Raw genomic sequence first — 17,410 nt, 5'->3', positions numbered from 1 at the left:
GGATGAAAAGACTGTGAGGTGCTGTGTGTGAGATGTGTATAAAATGTATCTGTATACGATATAAAATAACTAATATGAAATGAACACATCAAATACCCCCATGACTCTAACATAGGAGACACATTAGAGACTACAGGTTGCCTGTTTATGTAATTAGACTTAGACATTAGACTTGGACTGCAAATGACTGGCTCCACTCCTCACACCTTGGAGCCTCCCACTACAGGAGAAAAAGAGGAGATAGCAGGATGTTAACACACATCTTTGAAACATTAGTTTTAATGTTTTGTCAGTTAAATGTAAAAAAGAATAATGTGATGTCAGACCTTTTTTAGTCACAGGCACAGAAATAGTGAACTGTAGAAAGTCTGATCAGCTTAAATAACTGAAGCTGTTGATCTTTAAAGAGTCCTCCCACTATAGTTTGTGTATTCCAGCTGTGCCACAGTGTTTAGAAGATGTGACTCTCTGTCCTCTTACATGCCTCGTAGATTTCTTAATTCACACGATTTCATAGAGGCAGCTGCTTTTGAAGAATCATCAGTCCTGCGACTGTGTGTGGCTCAGTGTTGTCCAACAAACTGAAGTTGAAGGCCTGATTTTCTCTTTAAAATCCTTTTAAATCATCTGTAGAGAAAATTTGTGAAAGCAGTGGGTGTTCACTGAAAACCAGCATTAACATTTTAGCTAAAGTGTAGATTATTAATGAATTAAAAGGTTATAAAAAAGACACTGTGTATATCTGTCCAGTGGTGTTTGTTATGTATATCTTTTCATGTCACCTTCTCTCTAAGCAACACAATTACTGGAAACAGTTCTGTTTATTTATTAATTCACACTTTTACAGAAATATTTGTCAGGAAATTTTGATTTTTATGTAAATAGAGCTTTATAAATAGTTTTGTGGTCATATTTTATAAAAAGCTATTGAATATAAATGTTTGAAGTTTTCTTATTCTGCCTTCAAGCTGAGAGCAAAGAGAAATCAATTAAAGCCTTAAAAATCTGATTTTTGCTAATGGATTGTGTGTGATTATTTAATATTTACTCTAAGTATTATAACGGACAACAAAATTCTCATTGTCATGACAACATCATGATCACGGGACACCAGGAGGCAGTATATGGCAGAAGTAAAACTGAACATTCAAAAATCACTTGGAAAGTTATTCACAGATACGTAATACGTGTTTTATTCATACTTTCATTAATGCTGGGTTGCAGGAGCAGCAGACTGAGCACAGACACTCATACCTCCCTCTCCTCAGCCTCCTCCAGCTCCTTTAGGGAAGCACTGAGGCGTTCCCAAGTCTGCCAAGAAACACATGTCTTTCTCATTCCTTAAACTGCACATGATTAACTCCACTGCTCCCATCATAATCCCTCTCACTGCAGAATGTTGGAGAGGAAGTGAGGATATAACAGATATAACAGGACATGAGACATCTTTGTCTGTTAACGTCCTGTTATATCCAACCCATGTCCAAACATGATTTGATGCTCGCACATTGCACTAAGTACAGGGTACTTGCATCGTATTTACCAGTCATGTTATAAAATGATACCAAGATTTCAAATAATCGTGCAAACACTCTATAAGAACAAAATCTTTTAGTGCATTTCTAAATGATATTTCTCATGTTTGATAAGGTTCATTACAAAACTTGAAACATTCCAGTGCTTTCCACTGTTTGCTCTGATATAGCTGAGGTGTTAACATAGTTTATCAAAGACATGGATTAATTAAAGGTTAATGAGTAAATAAAGATCAAACTTTCAACACATAAGTATTTTGGGGTGGCTGTAGCTCAGGCGGTTGTGTGGGTCACCTACTAAATCCCAGTCTGCTACAGTCTGTATACCAACCCAGTGCTGCTCTCCAATGCATCCATCAGAGTGTGTGTGAATGTTAGACAGGAAACATTTAACAACATATTAGAAAAAGTGCTTTTGTGATTGGGTGAATGAACAAGTTGTGTAAAGGGCTTTGAGTACTCAGAGTAGAAAAGCGCTCCATAAGAACCAGTCCATTTACCATATTGTTTCCTCCTGAAAAAGGTCAAAGTCCATATACTCAAAATTCATTTTACATTAGTGATCGACTTACATACAAGCAGTGTTGGGGAGTAACGGAATACATGTACCGCCGTTACGTATTTAAAATACAAAATATGAGTAACTGTATTCCGTTACAGTTACCGTTTAAAAAGGTGGTATTTAGAATACAGTTACTTTGTTGAAATAAATGGATTACACTGCGGTACTTTCCTGTTTCATATTGTCGCAGGTCAGGACTGTTTGGGTTTTGTTTGACAGCTACGTTCTGTTGTTCCAGGCGGCAGCGTTACGGTTGCCATGGTCACAGGGAGACGCTCTCTCTCTCTCTCTGCGACTGTGTGTTTCCTGGGTGAGAGAGCGCCTTTTCGTTGTTGTTGTTGTGCTAAGCTAACAGGCAGAATGCTACAAGCATAGCTCTAAAGAATGTAGCATCATGGGCAGTGTAGTCCGTGTTGCAGGGAGAATGGACTGCCATACACGTTATGTGTCTGTGAGCGCGAGGAGGGAGAAAAAGGGGAGTGGAAAGGTACGAGTTGTCATCGAGGAAAAACGGGAGCTGGAAGCATGTAAATATAATAATAACCACTTCAGCCAAGAAGAGTGCCTGACGAGCCCAGTTGTAAGTAAGCTATTAAGACTCGACTGTACACCGTGTTCGTGTTTTCCTCCGAAAGCAATAAGTTCCGTTGGAGCAGCCTTTCAACGCCTCTCTCTGTCTCTCGCAATAAAAGTTGACCCACACAACAAAGTAAAGCTATTTTTCGGCTACGAGCCGACAGGGACCCCGCCGTATTAGTCAGAGGTCCCTTTACTACAGTTCGGAGTCGCGGACCTTCAGTAATAGTAATAAATCACACAGCAATAGTACATTCACGTTGTTGTAAAAAGCATGATAATATATTAAGTAATCCAAAGTATTCAGAATACGTTACTGTCATTGAGTAACGTAACGGAATATGTTACATAATACATTTTGAGGCATGTATTCTGTATTCTGTAATGGAATACATTTTAAAAGTAACCTTCCCAACACTGCATACAAGACTGATTAGTGGCCCAGATTATACAGAGTGTCTGGGGGAGGAACATATATTTGTTGACGTTTTCTTGTATTCTTGTAAGGTCTTTTCTTTAACATAGAATTAAAAAATATAAATTATGAATAAAACTGAATTTAATTCAATTGAATTGAAGATCTGATTAATCCAGGTATTCTGAAACTCACTTTGCATGGACAGAAAGAACCTCCAAGGGGAGGAATATTTCCAAGAAACTCCGTCATAATCCACTTTTTTAGTTCTAGCTAACACTAGAACTATTAATACTGCAAGTCTTTTCAAACAAAAGATATTTTAGACACATGATGAAGCAGCTCATAATCGAGTCAGGGTTCAAGTTCAAATATTTTATTCGAGCTAAAATATAGTTGAAAAAGCCTAAACAAGACAGCAGCAGAGTAGAAAAGTTATCCAGGATTCTCCCTACTAAAATCTAAATTACAGACCTTGTGCTGCAATCCTTCTTCCCACCATTAAGCATTGAACAGTCAAACAACTACAAGTGAAATGAACACGGTCCACAGGTGCCAGGCAGAAAAGGAATCATCAAATGTGACCCAACAACTAATCAAGGTACATGAACTCTACATGTCTGCAACCAAGATGAAATTAACATGCCAGTTGACCCTGAACAGTTGGTGGCATACGCACAAGTGTAATATTTTCCACAAAGAAGTCCCTACGACACCAACATAAAGGGGATTTGTTTGACAGTCCTCGTTGGATTGACCTTACTCAGAACGACAGGAACTCATGTATATTTATACTACACTAGAATGACTTGTGGAGCCATTTATAAGAAAATGTGGGGTCAAAGTTTCAAAATAAAGACAAATTCTTTGACTGTGTCACTAATTTGTTATACGATGAAATTAATTAGGATGATAAGGAACAACCCAGAAACCACCAGGGCTTAAGCCTGCCAAGTGCTTCATAATGAGACCTGAAACCAGTGGATGACATCATGGTCATGGCTACCACTATCTTTTAATACTGTCTATGGCCCTCCCACCTGCTTTTTTAAACATACCTTTTCCCCAGTGGCAGCTGAACTTCATTCGACCATGGCCTGCAATGACTTTGCCAAATTCTTCACTGACAAAATCCAAAAGATTAGACAAGCAATTGGTACATCAACAGCAGATTCAGGATATATACTGTGTCCACTGAAAAACTGTTTAAACATGATGAAACAGTTTCACCCTATTAACAGCAAAGACCTGGAGGACATCTTAGGTCAACTGAACTCCTCCTCTTGCTGTTTAGATGTCCTTGTCATGGTCCTGGGTTGTGTGACCCAGTGTGTTATGCTTAACCTATTTTGATGTTTATTGTTTGCTTAGGTTCTTTAAGGTAGTCCAGCCCTTTTTGTAATTATGTTACCCTTGCATTACGTCTCCCTTGCCCTTCGTGTGTTTATGTCTGTGTGTCTTGTACTGTCAAGTTCATGCTGTCAGTTATGTCACCTCCCCCTGTACTACGTCTCCCCGGTTCATGTCTCATGTTTCCTGTTTTACTTTGAAGGCCTGCATTCACTGTCTGTGTATTCAGCTCACTCCTCCTGTCCTGTCGTTAAGTTCATGTGTGTCAGCTGCGTTCCCATGTGTGGCCACTTCCCCTGATCATCCCTCATGTGTATTTAGTCTCTGTGTTTCTTACAGTCTGTGTCGCGTCGTCTGTGTTATCTCCCCTACCCCTTGTCATAGTTCCCCAGCCTTAACTAGTCCTAGTTTGTACTTTGTTTAGCCATAGTTTTCCCAGTCTATGTTCAGGTTTTCCCTCAGTTGCTTTGCTGCCTTGTTCCTTAAGTTTTCGGCCCTAAATAAAGGCTCGCCTTCTGTTAAGTCCGGTTTTGTGTCCTCACCTCTGTTTGCTCTTGGGTCCTCCACTCACTCCACACGGTCTGCCCCGGCGGTCCGTGACAGTCCTGCCAACAAGTTCTTTCAAAAAGGTCTCAAAGACTTTGGAGTCAGACCTGTTACAGATCGTCAACTTTTCTTTAATATCAGGTGTGTTTCCAGAACCACTAAAAACTAATTAAACCTGTACTGAAAAAGGAAAATCTTGACAAGACACAAATGAACAACTACAGGCCGATCTCAAATCTCCCATTTTTAAGTAAGATCATTGAAAAAGCAGTTTCTCAAAAGCTCAATCCGATCGTTCAGTCTGACGTCACTAGCCGTGTCTGGGCCTAAACTCCGCTGCAGGTCCATATATCAAATGATCGCTGTGGCATTACTGAGAGTTCAAAAACTGTCTTAAGTCTTTCATCTTTAACAAAATGATCAGCGTTCTGCTCTACCACGTGTAACAACTGAGTTTAATATCCAGGCATCCATGAAAATGGAATTTATGACATTTAACGGAGTTAGAAGTTAGCAGGAAGTTAGCTCGCTAGCTTCCACCTAAATACAATATAGCATATCCTGACTGCGGGGTTTTGGAAACAAATTAAAATGTACAGCTCTGTTATCACTTCCAACATAAATGAAGACAGAAAACTAAACAGCAGTGACGTTTGTAGGGTTACTGAAGTTTGGCTAGCTGGTATATAATGATGTGCTACGTGACCGCTAGCGACACAGCTATTTTAGCATAATATAAACAAGCTAACTTTTTTTCCACTTGATAAAAGTTAACGTGAGTGTTCTCGGTGGTCAGGAACAAATGTAATTGCATGGCAGGATGCTGTAAAAGGACCAAACTTCAGCCAGGAGAACAACTGAGATAATCCATCCACAATACGAGGTTAGTCATTCATATACTGCTGCATGGGCTGTGCTGTAGTTACATCGTAAGGTTTTAAAAACTGAGCTTAAATAAATGATTAGTGGTATTAAAAGCCGAGGGAGGTCAACGGTGATCACTGACTTTTTTAGGAGCTTTTTGAGATTAAATAGAAGAAAATACAAAGCATTAAACATGTTAACAACACAAAAGCCATATTAAATGCAGACTACTTTAGGCCCGGAAGTAGGATTCGTCACGTCATCACTTAATAATCGGATTACTTTTAATTCTAACTGCTATGACGCCTTCCAATCAGGTTTTAGACAGAACTACAGCACTGAAACTGCTCTGACCAAAGTGTTTAATGACATATGTCTGAATACAGACAGTGGAAAAATGTCAGTTTTAGTTTTACTGGATCTCAGTGCAGCATTTGATACAGTTGACCACAACATATTACTCAAACGAGTGAAGAACTGGGCAGGTCTTTCAGGAACTGTACTAAACTGGTTCAAAACCTATTTAGAAAACAGGAAATACTTTGTATCAATAGGTAACTTCACATCTGAGCAGACAAGTATCACATGTAGAGTTCCCCAAGGTTCCATCTTGGGACCCCTTCTGTTTAACATTTACATGCTCCCACTGGCACAGATTATAAAGCACAACAAAATAAACTATCATAGCTATGCAGATGACACACAAACATACAGTGGCTTGCAAAAGTATTTCGGCCCCCTTGAACTTTCCCAAATTTTGTCACATTACAGCCACAAACATGAATCAATTTTATTGGAATTCCACGTGAAAGACCAATACAAGGTGGTGTACACTGTCATGGTCCTGGGTGATCCAGTGCTTTACTATTATTATTTTCTAGTTTATTCTGAATTTGTATTAGTTCTTTGGGTTTGGTTGTCGTGTTTATTATCCCTACCTGTGGTTCTCTGTGAATCTTCTGTGTTACTCAACATTAAACTGTATTTCTCCGCGTCTCTCTGCCCAGCATTCTTCATCTGCCATCTCTGTATATCTCCCGCTGTCCTCATGTTTTTCAGGTTTGTTTGTTAGTTTTCCCAGTTTAGGTTTAAGTTCAGTTCTGCCCTCACCTTTGTTATTTTCACTGTAAATAAATCTCCACTCGCATCTCCACTGCCATCTGCAACTTGGCAGCATCAAAGCAGGAGTCATTCCACCACACGACTGCTGACCCAGCCGTGACATACATGTGAGAAGTGAAACAAAAATCATACATGATTTCAAACATTTTTTACTGCAATAACATAATAATAACTACATAATAACTGCAAAGTGCGGTGTGCGTAATTATTCGGCCCCTTTGGTCTGAGTGCAGTCAGTTGCCCATAGACATTGCCTGATGAGTGCTAATGACTCAACAGAGTGCACCTGTGTGTAATCTAATGTCAGTACAAATAAGGCTGCTCTGTGACGGCTTCAGAGGTTGTCTAAGAGAATATTGGGAACAACAACACCATGAAGTCCAAAGAACACACCAGACAGGTCAGGGATAAAGTTATTGAGATATTTAAAGCGGGCTTAGACTACAAAAAGATTTACCAAGCCTTGAACATCCCACCGAGCACTGTTCAAGCAATCATTCAGAAATGGAAAGAGTATGGCACAACTGTAAACCTACCAAGACAAGGCCGTCCACCTAAACTCACAGGCCAAACAAGGAGAGCGCTGATCAGAAGAGCAGCCAAGAGGCCCATGGTGACCCTGGACGAGCTGCAGAGATCTACAGCTCAGGTGGGGGAATCTGTCCATAGGACAACTATTAGTCGTGCACTGCACAAAGTTGGCCTTTATGGAAGAGTGTCAAGAAGAAAGCCATTGTTAACAGAAAACCAGAAGAAGTCCCGTTTGCAGTTTGCCACAAGCCATGTGGGGGACACAGCAAACATGTGGAAGAAGGTGCTCTGGTCAGATGAGACCAAAATGGAACTTTTGTCAAAATGCAAAACGCTATGTGTGGCAGAAAACTAACACTGCACATCACTCTGAACACACCATCCCCACTGTCAAATATGGTGGTGGCAGCATCATGCTCTGGGGGTGCTTCTCTTCAGCAGGGACAGGGAAGCTGGTCAGAGTTGATGGGAAGATGGATGGAGCCAAATACAGGACAATCTTGGAAGAAAACCTCTTGGAGTCTGCAAAAGACTTGAGACTGGGGCGGAGGTTCACCTTCCAGCAGGACAATGACCTTAAACATAAAGCCAGGGCAACAATGGAATGGTTTAAAACAAAACATATCCATGTGTTAGAATGGCCCAGTCAAAGTCCAGATCTGAATCCAATCGAGAATCTGCAAAGAAGAATGGGCAAGAATTTCAGTCTCTAGATGTGCAAAGCTGGTAGAAACATACCCTAAAAGACTGGCAGCTTTAATTGTAGCAAAAGGTGGTTCTACAAAGTATTGACTCAGGGGGCTGAATAATTACGCACACCCCACTTTTCAGTTATTTATTTGTAAAACACTTTTGGAGTCGTATGATTTTCGTTCCACTTCTCACGTGTAAACCACTTTTGTGCTATATAAATGAACTTGCCTTGCCATGAGTTCAAACACTTTATTAATAAAGTTTGGAAATAAAACAGCAGATTACTAAATGGTAATCTTAAGTGTGTTATTTAAGGTCTGTACCTGTTGACAATTACTAAGTGTAGAAACAGTTTCTGTGAAGCCCACTCATTAAACGCTATTAAAGACAAAGTCACAGGGAAAGTCCTCTTAAATGTGGCCACAGAAGCTGGTCACCAGTAATGTCACTGTTTTATTCTGAGAATTTAGATGTGGGCGGTGCAAACCACTAATAAAATCGACACCCACAGGTCAACAGGAACGAAACTGGTGGAAGATCACGTCACAGAGAGTCCCCGTGCTCAGCCAATGGAAATCCTTTCCACACACCGAGGGAACATTTATCAATAAAACATATTCAAATACTTCTCTGTATGTAATAAAAATAACTAACTTTACCTTTCCTGTCACTATTAAACAAAGTAATGCAAGTTTCCAACAAGTCAACAAAAGAGTGAAACAAAAACATTCATTCAAACAGATGCATTTAATTCTCCATGTTTTTATTAGAGATGTGCAACAATCCATTTGAACACTGCTGCCCTCAGCTCTGGAAATATCGCTTGCAATAATACACAAAACTGTGTTATTAGAAAACTGTGAAAAATAAAAATAATAATTAGTAAAATGTTTCCCTTCAGTGTTAAATGGATTGATATTACAGCAGCTTATGTTTAAGGTTAAACTCATACACTTCAATTCAATTCAATTTTATTTATATAGCGCCAAATCACAACAAAAGTCGCCTCAAGGCGCTTCATAGATACTTGTGTTTCATGTCCAACATCATATTTAATAAATCATTTGTTTGTAATGGCTGTCGTCTGAGGTTCTACGATCTCTAAAAGGGAAAGATTAAAAAACAAACAGTTGTTCATGAGCTCAGAAATACAAAACCTACATCTTGATTTTATTTATTGCTATTGGATAAATAATATATGTTGTCTGACAGCAGAACAACACTTGTTTGACAGCAGCGTACTGCTGCTCCTACTGCTACTGCTGTTAATACTACTACTATAAAATGTCAATACTTGTGGGATGACTGTTCATATATTTCCAGTTTGTAGTACATGTTATCAGGTTTAAACCCATTACAGACACATTAAGCTGTACAACAAACCTCAACACGAGAAAGGAAGCTGCACGCCACAGCAGTCTGTGGTTGTCGTGTTTCCATCAGTGTTTATTTTTGTGTAAATACATCACCAAACAGCCCCTAATTCAGTGACAAGCTACAGTATATAAGATGAGCTGCTGTCACACTTTGACAAGTTCATCAGCTGGTAACAAACCTGTTCACGGCTCAGATCCAGACTCAGATTTGGTGCCTTTCAGCGTCTCAACATGTGTTCGAGTCTCTCCACCAGCCGCCTGATTCTTCTGATCTCCCTGAGTGTGGTGATGCTCATCTCTGTATCAGGTACAGGTTTTATTTCTCTGTTGCAAAATAGAATAGAATAGAATAGAATGAATAGAATGCCTTTATTGTCACTATACAGTTGTACAATGAGATACAAAGCAGAAAGCTCAGTAACAGCAGCTAAAAATCTGTTTCTTAACACGGTTACAAATCTATCTGGTCTTGATGTAACTTTCTTACAAACGGTAACAGAGCAGCTGTTTCTGGACAAAATACAGTCAATTACATTTAATAAAATCTATATGGTTGATTAAAGCCAGTTGTAGTTTTTTGTCAGTTTTGTGATTTTTGGTATTACACATAATAACTTGATCAGTAAATTATTTATACAACATCTGAGAGTTGAGATTGTTTCAGTCTCCATGATATCTTAAAGGGTTTGAAAAATAATGACAATGTGTGTGATGATGTGCTGCAGGGGCTCAACACGTGGGAAATGCCTGCTATAAAACATATTCTAACAGTGGTGTAATAAACATGTCTACACCTAAATGGGCAAAAAACATCATCAGCTGCGTTGAAGACGACAGACATGGCTGCCTTCATGGCTATGAGTAAGTAGAACTTCTAAATAAATTTAAACCAAATAAAATGTAGAAATTAATTCTTGATTAAAAATCCACAAACACAACAATGAAAATGAGATTTGCACTGAAACCTTGATGTAGCAGATAAATGTTCCCCTCTCTAACATACAGCACTACTGTTTGCTCTGTGATTGTTTCTAATGTGGTGACGTTGGGGAATCTGTGAGTTTGTGCTTATGAGCTTGGAGGAAACCTGAGCTGTTCTCTCACAGCATAATGCAAAATGGACCCTGCACATGTTCAGTTAACAATAAAGTGAAAATGTCGAATCCTTTGATTTATTTCCCTCTCATTATAAACTTCTTTTTTATTCCAGGGTCAAAACAAGCAGAGGAAGAGCATTGTTCCTCAGACCAAACACCGAGTGGCTTAAAAGGAAAATAAATGAGGTGAGAAACAAATTATTTATAAAAATGTGGACACAAAGTTTAGAAAAACCAGCAGTGACTTTCTGGCAAATATGTGAAGATTATAATATAGGTAATAAAACGACACTGTGTATATCTGTCTAATGGTGCTTCACCTTCTCTCTTTCACCACCACAGGGAACTCTGCTGTGTCCTCCAGGAATTTCTAAATGAAGATGATGGAAACGATGAATCAAAGTTGAAGTAAAGCATCAACGGGAACCATTTCTGCTGATTTATTAGTTCACACTTTTACAGAAATATGTGTTAAGAAATGTTGATTATTTTTGTAAATTATTCATATGACCTAAAAACAGTCTTATATATTATATTTATTAAAAATGTCATTAAATATGAATGTTGGAATTTTTTTTATTCTGTCTTCAATCTGAGAAGAAAGATAAATCAATAAAAGCCTTTAAGTTCAGATTTATAATGGTGTGTGTGATTATTTAGTATTTGCTGTAACAACATATTGATCATGATGATGTCACAATCACAGGACACCAGGAGGCACAGACGTCAGAAGTAAAAGTAAATATTCAGAAATCACTTGGAAAGTTCTTCACGAATACATAAACCATCAACACAAAGACACATGATCTGAAATCTAGAAACACAAAGATGTTCAGCTAGAAGATGAACTAAACTGGATGAAAAAAATTAATAATAATAATGGATTGGATTTATATAGCGCTTTTCAAGTCACCCAAAGCGCTTTACAATTCCATTATTCATTCACACACTGGTGGAGGCAGCTACAGTTGTAGCCACAGCTGCCCTGGGGCAGACTGACAGAAGCGAGGCTGCCATATCGAGCCATCAGCCCCTCTGACCAACACCAGTATGCGGTAGAGTAAAGTGTCCTGCCCACGGACACAACGACCAGGACAGAGAGCCCGGGGATCGAACCGGTGACTTTCCAGTTACAGATGCGCTTCCCAACCTCCTGGGCCATTGTCGCCATTAAAGTAATAAGAAAGTTGCAAAACTGAGGTGCTGCATGTGAGATATGTATAAAATGTAGCTGTATACAAAATAAAATAACTAATATAAGATGAAACCTACAACATCATCTTGCAACAATTCAGCACAACAATTTGCACAAGGAGATGCTGTATAGGAGAATAATGCAGAAGAAGCCTTTTCTGCGCACATGCCTCAAACAGAGTCGTTTTAGCTATGCTAAAGCACATTTGGACAAGCCAGCTTCATTTTAGAATAAGGTGCTGTGGACTGATGAAACTAAAATTGAGTTATTTGGACATGACAAGAGGCGGTATGCATGGAGGAAGCAGACGTTAAGTAAGTAAAAAGATCACGAAGTACTTCTCAAAGGGATGACCAGTGTTGGTCAAGTTACTTGAAAAAAGTAATCAGTAACTAATTACTGATTACTTCCCCCAAAAAGTAATCCCGTTACTTTACTGATTACTTATTTTCAAAAGTAATTAATTACTTAGTTACTTAGTTACTTTTAAAAAACACGATTTATAACCTGAATAGGTGATAAAGCGATAGATCTCTCAGCCCAATTCTACTTTTTCTGCATAATCCATCATACAAAATGTAATCAAATGGAAAAGTCTCTTTTTTTTAAACTTGTTTTATCCATTTTAATCTTTTAACTTTATGCATCAAGCAAAAATTAAATTATATGCACCATTCTCTGACTTGAAGAAATTAGTTTAACATTTAAACCTATTTTCTGCACATTCCAGCACATAAAATAAAATATTTTTTGTGTTTGCACTCAGTCTTTCAAATAGATGCAAGTAAAACACAGCAGAAAGTAAATGTTAGTCCCCATAGGGAAATATTTCCTCTGCATTTAACCCATTCACCCAGTGAAGCAGTGGGCAGCCACCAATGCAGCGCCCGGGGAGCATTGTGTAGGGACGGTACCTTGCTCAGGGGTACCTCAAGGTAGCCATTCAGTGGAGTTGAACCCCCGACCTTCCGATCATGGGGCCACCACTCTACCTACTGAGCTATCCCTGCCCTGTTGCTCTTTTTTCACCTGTAAAGCAGGAGTGGGGTAGGCGGAGGTGTGCTCTGGTGTAAGTGTGGCGCAGCGGTCAGTGGAAGAATCCGCGAGTTTCTCTGTGAATTTCCCATTACGTCGTTGCGCACTCGGAGCTTGTTTAGGGTATTTTTCGGTGTAAAGAGAAGTTTTCTTCTAATGTTTTTGTCACTTTTTATGGAATCAAACTCAAAGTAAGGTCAGTACTTCCAAGCTTTAAACGCTGCATGCTCATACTCTCTCCCGCACTCAATATTATCCATTGTTGATCTGCAGACAGCTGTTGTCACGAACGTCGCACTCGCTTACGTCACTGTCATGAGACATTCTCGCAAAAAAATCACGGTTTTACTAACGCAATAACGCAGCGTTCCTACGGGAAAGTAACGGTAATCTAATTACCGTTTTTGCAATAGTAATCCCTTACTTTACTCGTTACTTGAAAAAAGTAATCAGATTACAGTAACGCGTTACTGCCCATCTCTGGGGATGACAGAGTATAAAACGTTAAAAGTTAACAAAATGCAATTCTAAAAAGATGTGTTTTAGTTGTTTTTTAGAAGAGATCACTGACTGCACAGATCTTAAACTCCGAGGAAGAGTTTCACAGTCAAAAGCTCTGTCTCCCTTGGTTCTCAGCTTTGTATATTGAATAACCAGTAGGCCCTGATCACATGATCGCAGGGACCTCCTAGTGAATGAAATGAATGCATGAATAACAATCTCCAGTTCAGAACGAGATACAATAGGGCTTGATTTAGAAATGTGTCTTACGCTGCTGGCAGGCCGTTTGATTCTACTAAGTTGGAAACAAAAGGTGCCTCCTACCACATCAGCGTTAATACAAGATGTATTGAGACACTTGCAGCTGGAAAGAATTAAACTCCTACTAAAGGGGAGGTTGGAGGAATTCCATTCAACCTGGCAACCTTTTATAGATCTCTTCAATACTGTACAGATATAAAAGATCACTGAGCCTCATTGGTAGTTCGATAAATAGCATCCTCTGTCCAACGTTCTTTCGTTGTTTGTTGTTGCCTTTTTTGTTTTGTTTTTACTTTGTTTCATTCTTATTGTATATATGTAATCATTTATATTTGAATCTTAGTTGCCTTTATGATAAAGAACACTGGAAAACCAAATAAAGAGATTTGAGAAATGTGTCTTAAATAATAGAAGCAGGACTGAAACAGAGATTTGATATGAACATCCAAAGTAAGAGCAGAGTCACAAATTGAAGAATGGTCCAAAATACCTTCAACAAGAATCCAGACTGTCATTGGAAGTGATAGGAATCAATTAGAGGCTGTTATTTCTGCAAAAGGAGTATCTACTAAATATTGATGTAAATTTTCTGTTGGGGTGCCCAAATTTATACAGCTGCCTAATTTAGTTTAAATAACTATTGATAGAAACTTCATTTCACTGTGTTGAGGTTTGTTTTAAAGATTACGAAATGGTAATCTTAAACCTCTAGTTTAAGGTCTGTTGACAACTAGGGATGGGTACCGGTATCTGGTGCCATGATGGCACCAGTTCTGACATAAACGGTAGTAACCAGACCGAAAAGCAGCGCACATTTCAGTGCTTTATTTTGGTGCTTTTTTTTCCTGAGATGTCATACTCTTTGGATTTTAGCCAATCATTTTACCTTTGCAAGCGTAGTAGGCGGGCCCAGGTACGTACATTCTTTTAGAGCAGAGCTACAGATTAAAAATGCCCAAGGCGAAGCGGTCAAACGTCTGGCTGTACTTCACAGCAAAAGATGCAAACTCAGCAGTTTGCGACAAGTGCTTTAAGCTGATACTGTCAAAGGAGGTAACGCCTCCAATCTGATGAAACACCTGTCGATGCACAGCAGGTTTTTAAAAGCCGAGAAATGTATCGTATTGTGTGAGACCTCACACCGTGCACATCTACTGCGGGTGGTTTGCCTGTTATCGGACCCGGAGTTAGCAACATCCCCCAAAAACCCGAAGAGGAGAGTCCTGGCCCCTAGCCCTGCCAGTGTAGCAGAAATGATAGAATAGAATAGAATAGAATAGAATAGAATAGAATGCCTTTATTGTCAGTATACAGTTGTACAATGAGATACAGAGCATCTCAGTGTAAACATCCTGGGGGGGAGGTACAGTTCTGCAGCGCTATGTACATATGGACAGTATTAACATAGGGAAAAACATATATATATATATAAAATGTACAATATACAAGCCGTAAGTAATATGTAATAAATAGGGTTATGTATATACAGTTGAGTTATTGCACATAGATGACAGATGATGATGGCAGCAGCAGCAGCCGTTCTTCTCTGTGTGAGTAGCTTAATGTTGTTTGTGTGTAATTTACATTGAGTAGGCTAACCACATTATTAAATTAACGCATGTAGGGTGAACTAGCAAACACCGTAGTAGTTACATGCGGCTGTCTCTTGTTTGATGGCAGATACTTCACCCTGGCCAAAAAAGCTAAAATGACCAAAGAAAAAGTGGAAAACAGCTAAACATGAGAGGTTTTTGGACAAAGTGTGTGTTCTTCATTCTTTAAGCACCGGTTTGAGCACCGTTTAGGTACCGACACCGTGTCAAAGGTATCAGTTTGGTACTGGTATCGGATAAAACCTAAACGATACCCATCCCTATTGACAACTACTAAGTGAAGAAGCAGTTTTTGTGAAGACCACTCATTAAATGCTATTAAAGACAAAGTCACAGGGAGAAGTCCTTTTGAATACAATTAATCACTGGACAGCTGGACTGAAACTTGCAAATTAAAAACATAATGCATTTAAGGTAACCCGTTTTCATTTTTATTTAAGAAGAGAATTTGTTCCACTGTGTGATGGCCGAGTCTGCTTGTTTTCATGGAGTAATTTCTCCTGCCTTAAAAAAAGAAACCCCTCTCAAAAGAGGCTGGAGTGCACAGAAACTGGTAGAGATGCAGGTATCTGGTCGTCCTGGGTTTCACAGACTATCAGCTAAAAAGAATAAACATATTAAATTGCTGCACATTTGTAGAATAACATTTAAGATTACTTTATAAATAAAATATATTTTTTATTACATTAAATGTAAAGAGTCAAATGGAAGTCTTTCTAAAGTTATTTCATGATATTTATATTATGAAAAGCAGATTTTTGACAATTTAAGGTTTTTACATTTTTAGATAAAATAAACACGCAACAAACAAATAACAAGAACACAAAACTGGCAAACCCAACCAAAACTGACCAAAATCTACCAAAAATACTCCCACATGACAGAACCTCTCCTCTGCCTCTCTGGCTCCATATCTCTCAATAGAACGATCTGTGGTTTGCTATCTCTCACCATCAGAACACTCCACAAATCCTGCGAATGATTCACTTCCTTATAAACAGTGTTGGCGAGTTATTTTGAAAAAGTAATTAATTATAGTTACTAGATACTTCTTCAAATAAGTCACTTAGTTAGTAACTGAGTTACAAGATTCTGAAAGTAATGAATTACTTGAAGAGTAACTATTGTGTTACTTTAAAAAACGTTTAACCCTCTGGGCTCCAGGGGATAATTGGCCATTTTTAACTACTTTTGATTTTACCTCCATATTTCACCTTTACAAACGATTTACTTTGCCTTGTTTGGCATCATTCTTTTCAGCACAACCTCAAGTGTCTGAATTTACAGTTATGTTTTCATTTTGACATAATGTACTGACACAATTGATCTAAAATCAGACAAAAACATAAAATATATTATATATTTTACTGTAACAACCACAAACATGTTTAATGAATCACATTTCATAATTTTAAATGCAAATATTAATTGACAATTTTAAAATCATATGCAAAAGTTTTGCAAACAACAAATATATATGGTTACAATAATAAATCTGAAAATGATAAATTACTTGACTCCTTAGAAGAAATAAAGAATAACTCCTTACTAAAAGATAAAATGGTTAGAACGCAGATTAATAAATTAATGGCTCATTATGGAATAAAGCTAACACGGAGAAGTCCTTTTGTACCAATTGGGAACTTTTTAAATTTGAAGCATGCAAATTCTTGAGAAGATATGGGAGTCAAATTATTAAATCAAGGAAAGCTGAAGAGGAAGAAGTGATCAGCAAAATTGCCTCTTATTACCAGAAATCCCCAGAAGAAATCTCAGAGGAAGATAAATTAACTTTACTAGACCTTCAAAATAAATTGGACGGTTTATATCTTTTTTTTTTTTTTTTTTTTTTTTTAATAAATAGGACAGGGGGAATGAATGAGAGAGAGAGGGGGAGAGAAAGAAAGAAAACCAAAGAGGAGAAGAGACGGTGAGAAGGGGGGGGAAGAGAGAGAAAAAAAAAAAGAACTCCTGGGTCACCTGTATGGAGAAAAAAAAAAACAAACAAACAAACAAAAAAAACAAACAGAGGAGACAGCAAACAACAAAGAGCAACATAATAATAGAGAAAACAAAGCACCATCACAATAAACTAGCTAGTCATAGATATCAATATTTACTAAATAATAAACGATATT

General features: G+C 38.3%; 1 protein-coding gene across 1 annotated transcript; it reads left to right on the top strand.

Moving 5' to 3' along the window:
• The first annotated feature begins 9,722 nt into the window (after positions 1 to 9,722).
• LOC146625347 (uncharacterized) lies at positions 9,723 to 11,063 on the top strand. The gene is made up of 4 exons (XM_085362005.1): positions 9,723 to 9,877; positions 10,296 to 10,431; positions 10,781 to 10,853; positions 11,010 to 11,063. The coding sequence occupies exons 1-4, from the start codon at positions 9,802 to 9,804 to the stop codon at positions 11,043 to 11,045; spliced, it is 321 nt and encodes a 106-aa protein (XP_085218131.1). The 5' UTR covers positions 9,723 to 9,801; the 3' UTR covers positions 11,046 to 11,063.
• The last annotated feature ends 6,347 nt before the right edge of the window (positions 11,064 to 17,410 follow it).

This window comes from Diplotaxodon limnothrissa, linkage group LG9 (assembly GCF_057381915.1).
Source record: "Diplotaxodon limnothrissa isolate DT_005_m linkage group LG9, D_limnothrissa_male_GT1.1, whole genome shotgun sequence".
NCBI lineage: Eukaryota > Metazoa > Chordata > Actinopteri > Cichliformes > Cichlidae > Diplotaxodon > Diplotaxodon limnothrissa.
The sequence above is the reverse complement of the archived record's forward strand: the minus strand, read 5'-3'. Positions and strand labels throughout refer to the sequence as shown.

What these genes read in the sequence shown, in the direction of transcription:
- LOC146625347 (XM_085362005.1), top strand. Translation starts at nt 9,802, where the DNA reads ATGTGTTCGAGTCTCTCCACCAGCCGCCTGATTCTTCTGATCTCCCTG. An exon ending in GATGCTCATCTCTGTATCAG is followed by an intron (nt 9,878 to 10,295) that starts GTACAGGTTTTA and finishes GATGTGCTGCAG; the next exon opens with GGGCTCAACACGTGGGAAAT. An exon ending in GGCTGCCTTCATGGCTATGA is followed by an intron (nt 10,432 to 10,780) that starts GTAAGTAGAACT and finishes TTTTTATTCCAG; the next exon opens with GGTCAAAACAAGCAGAGGAA.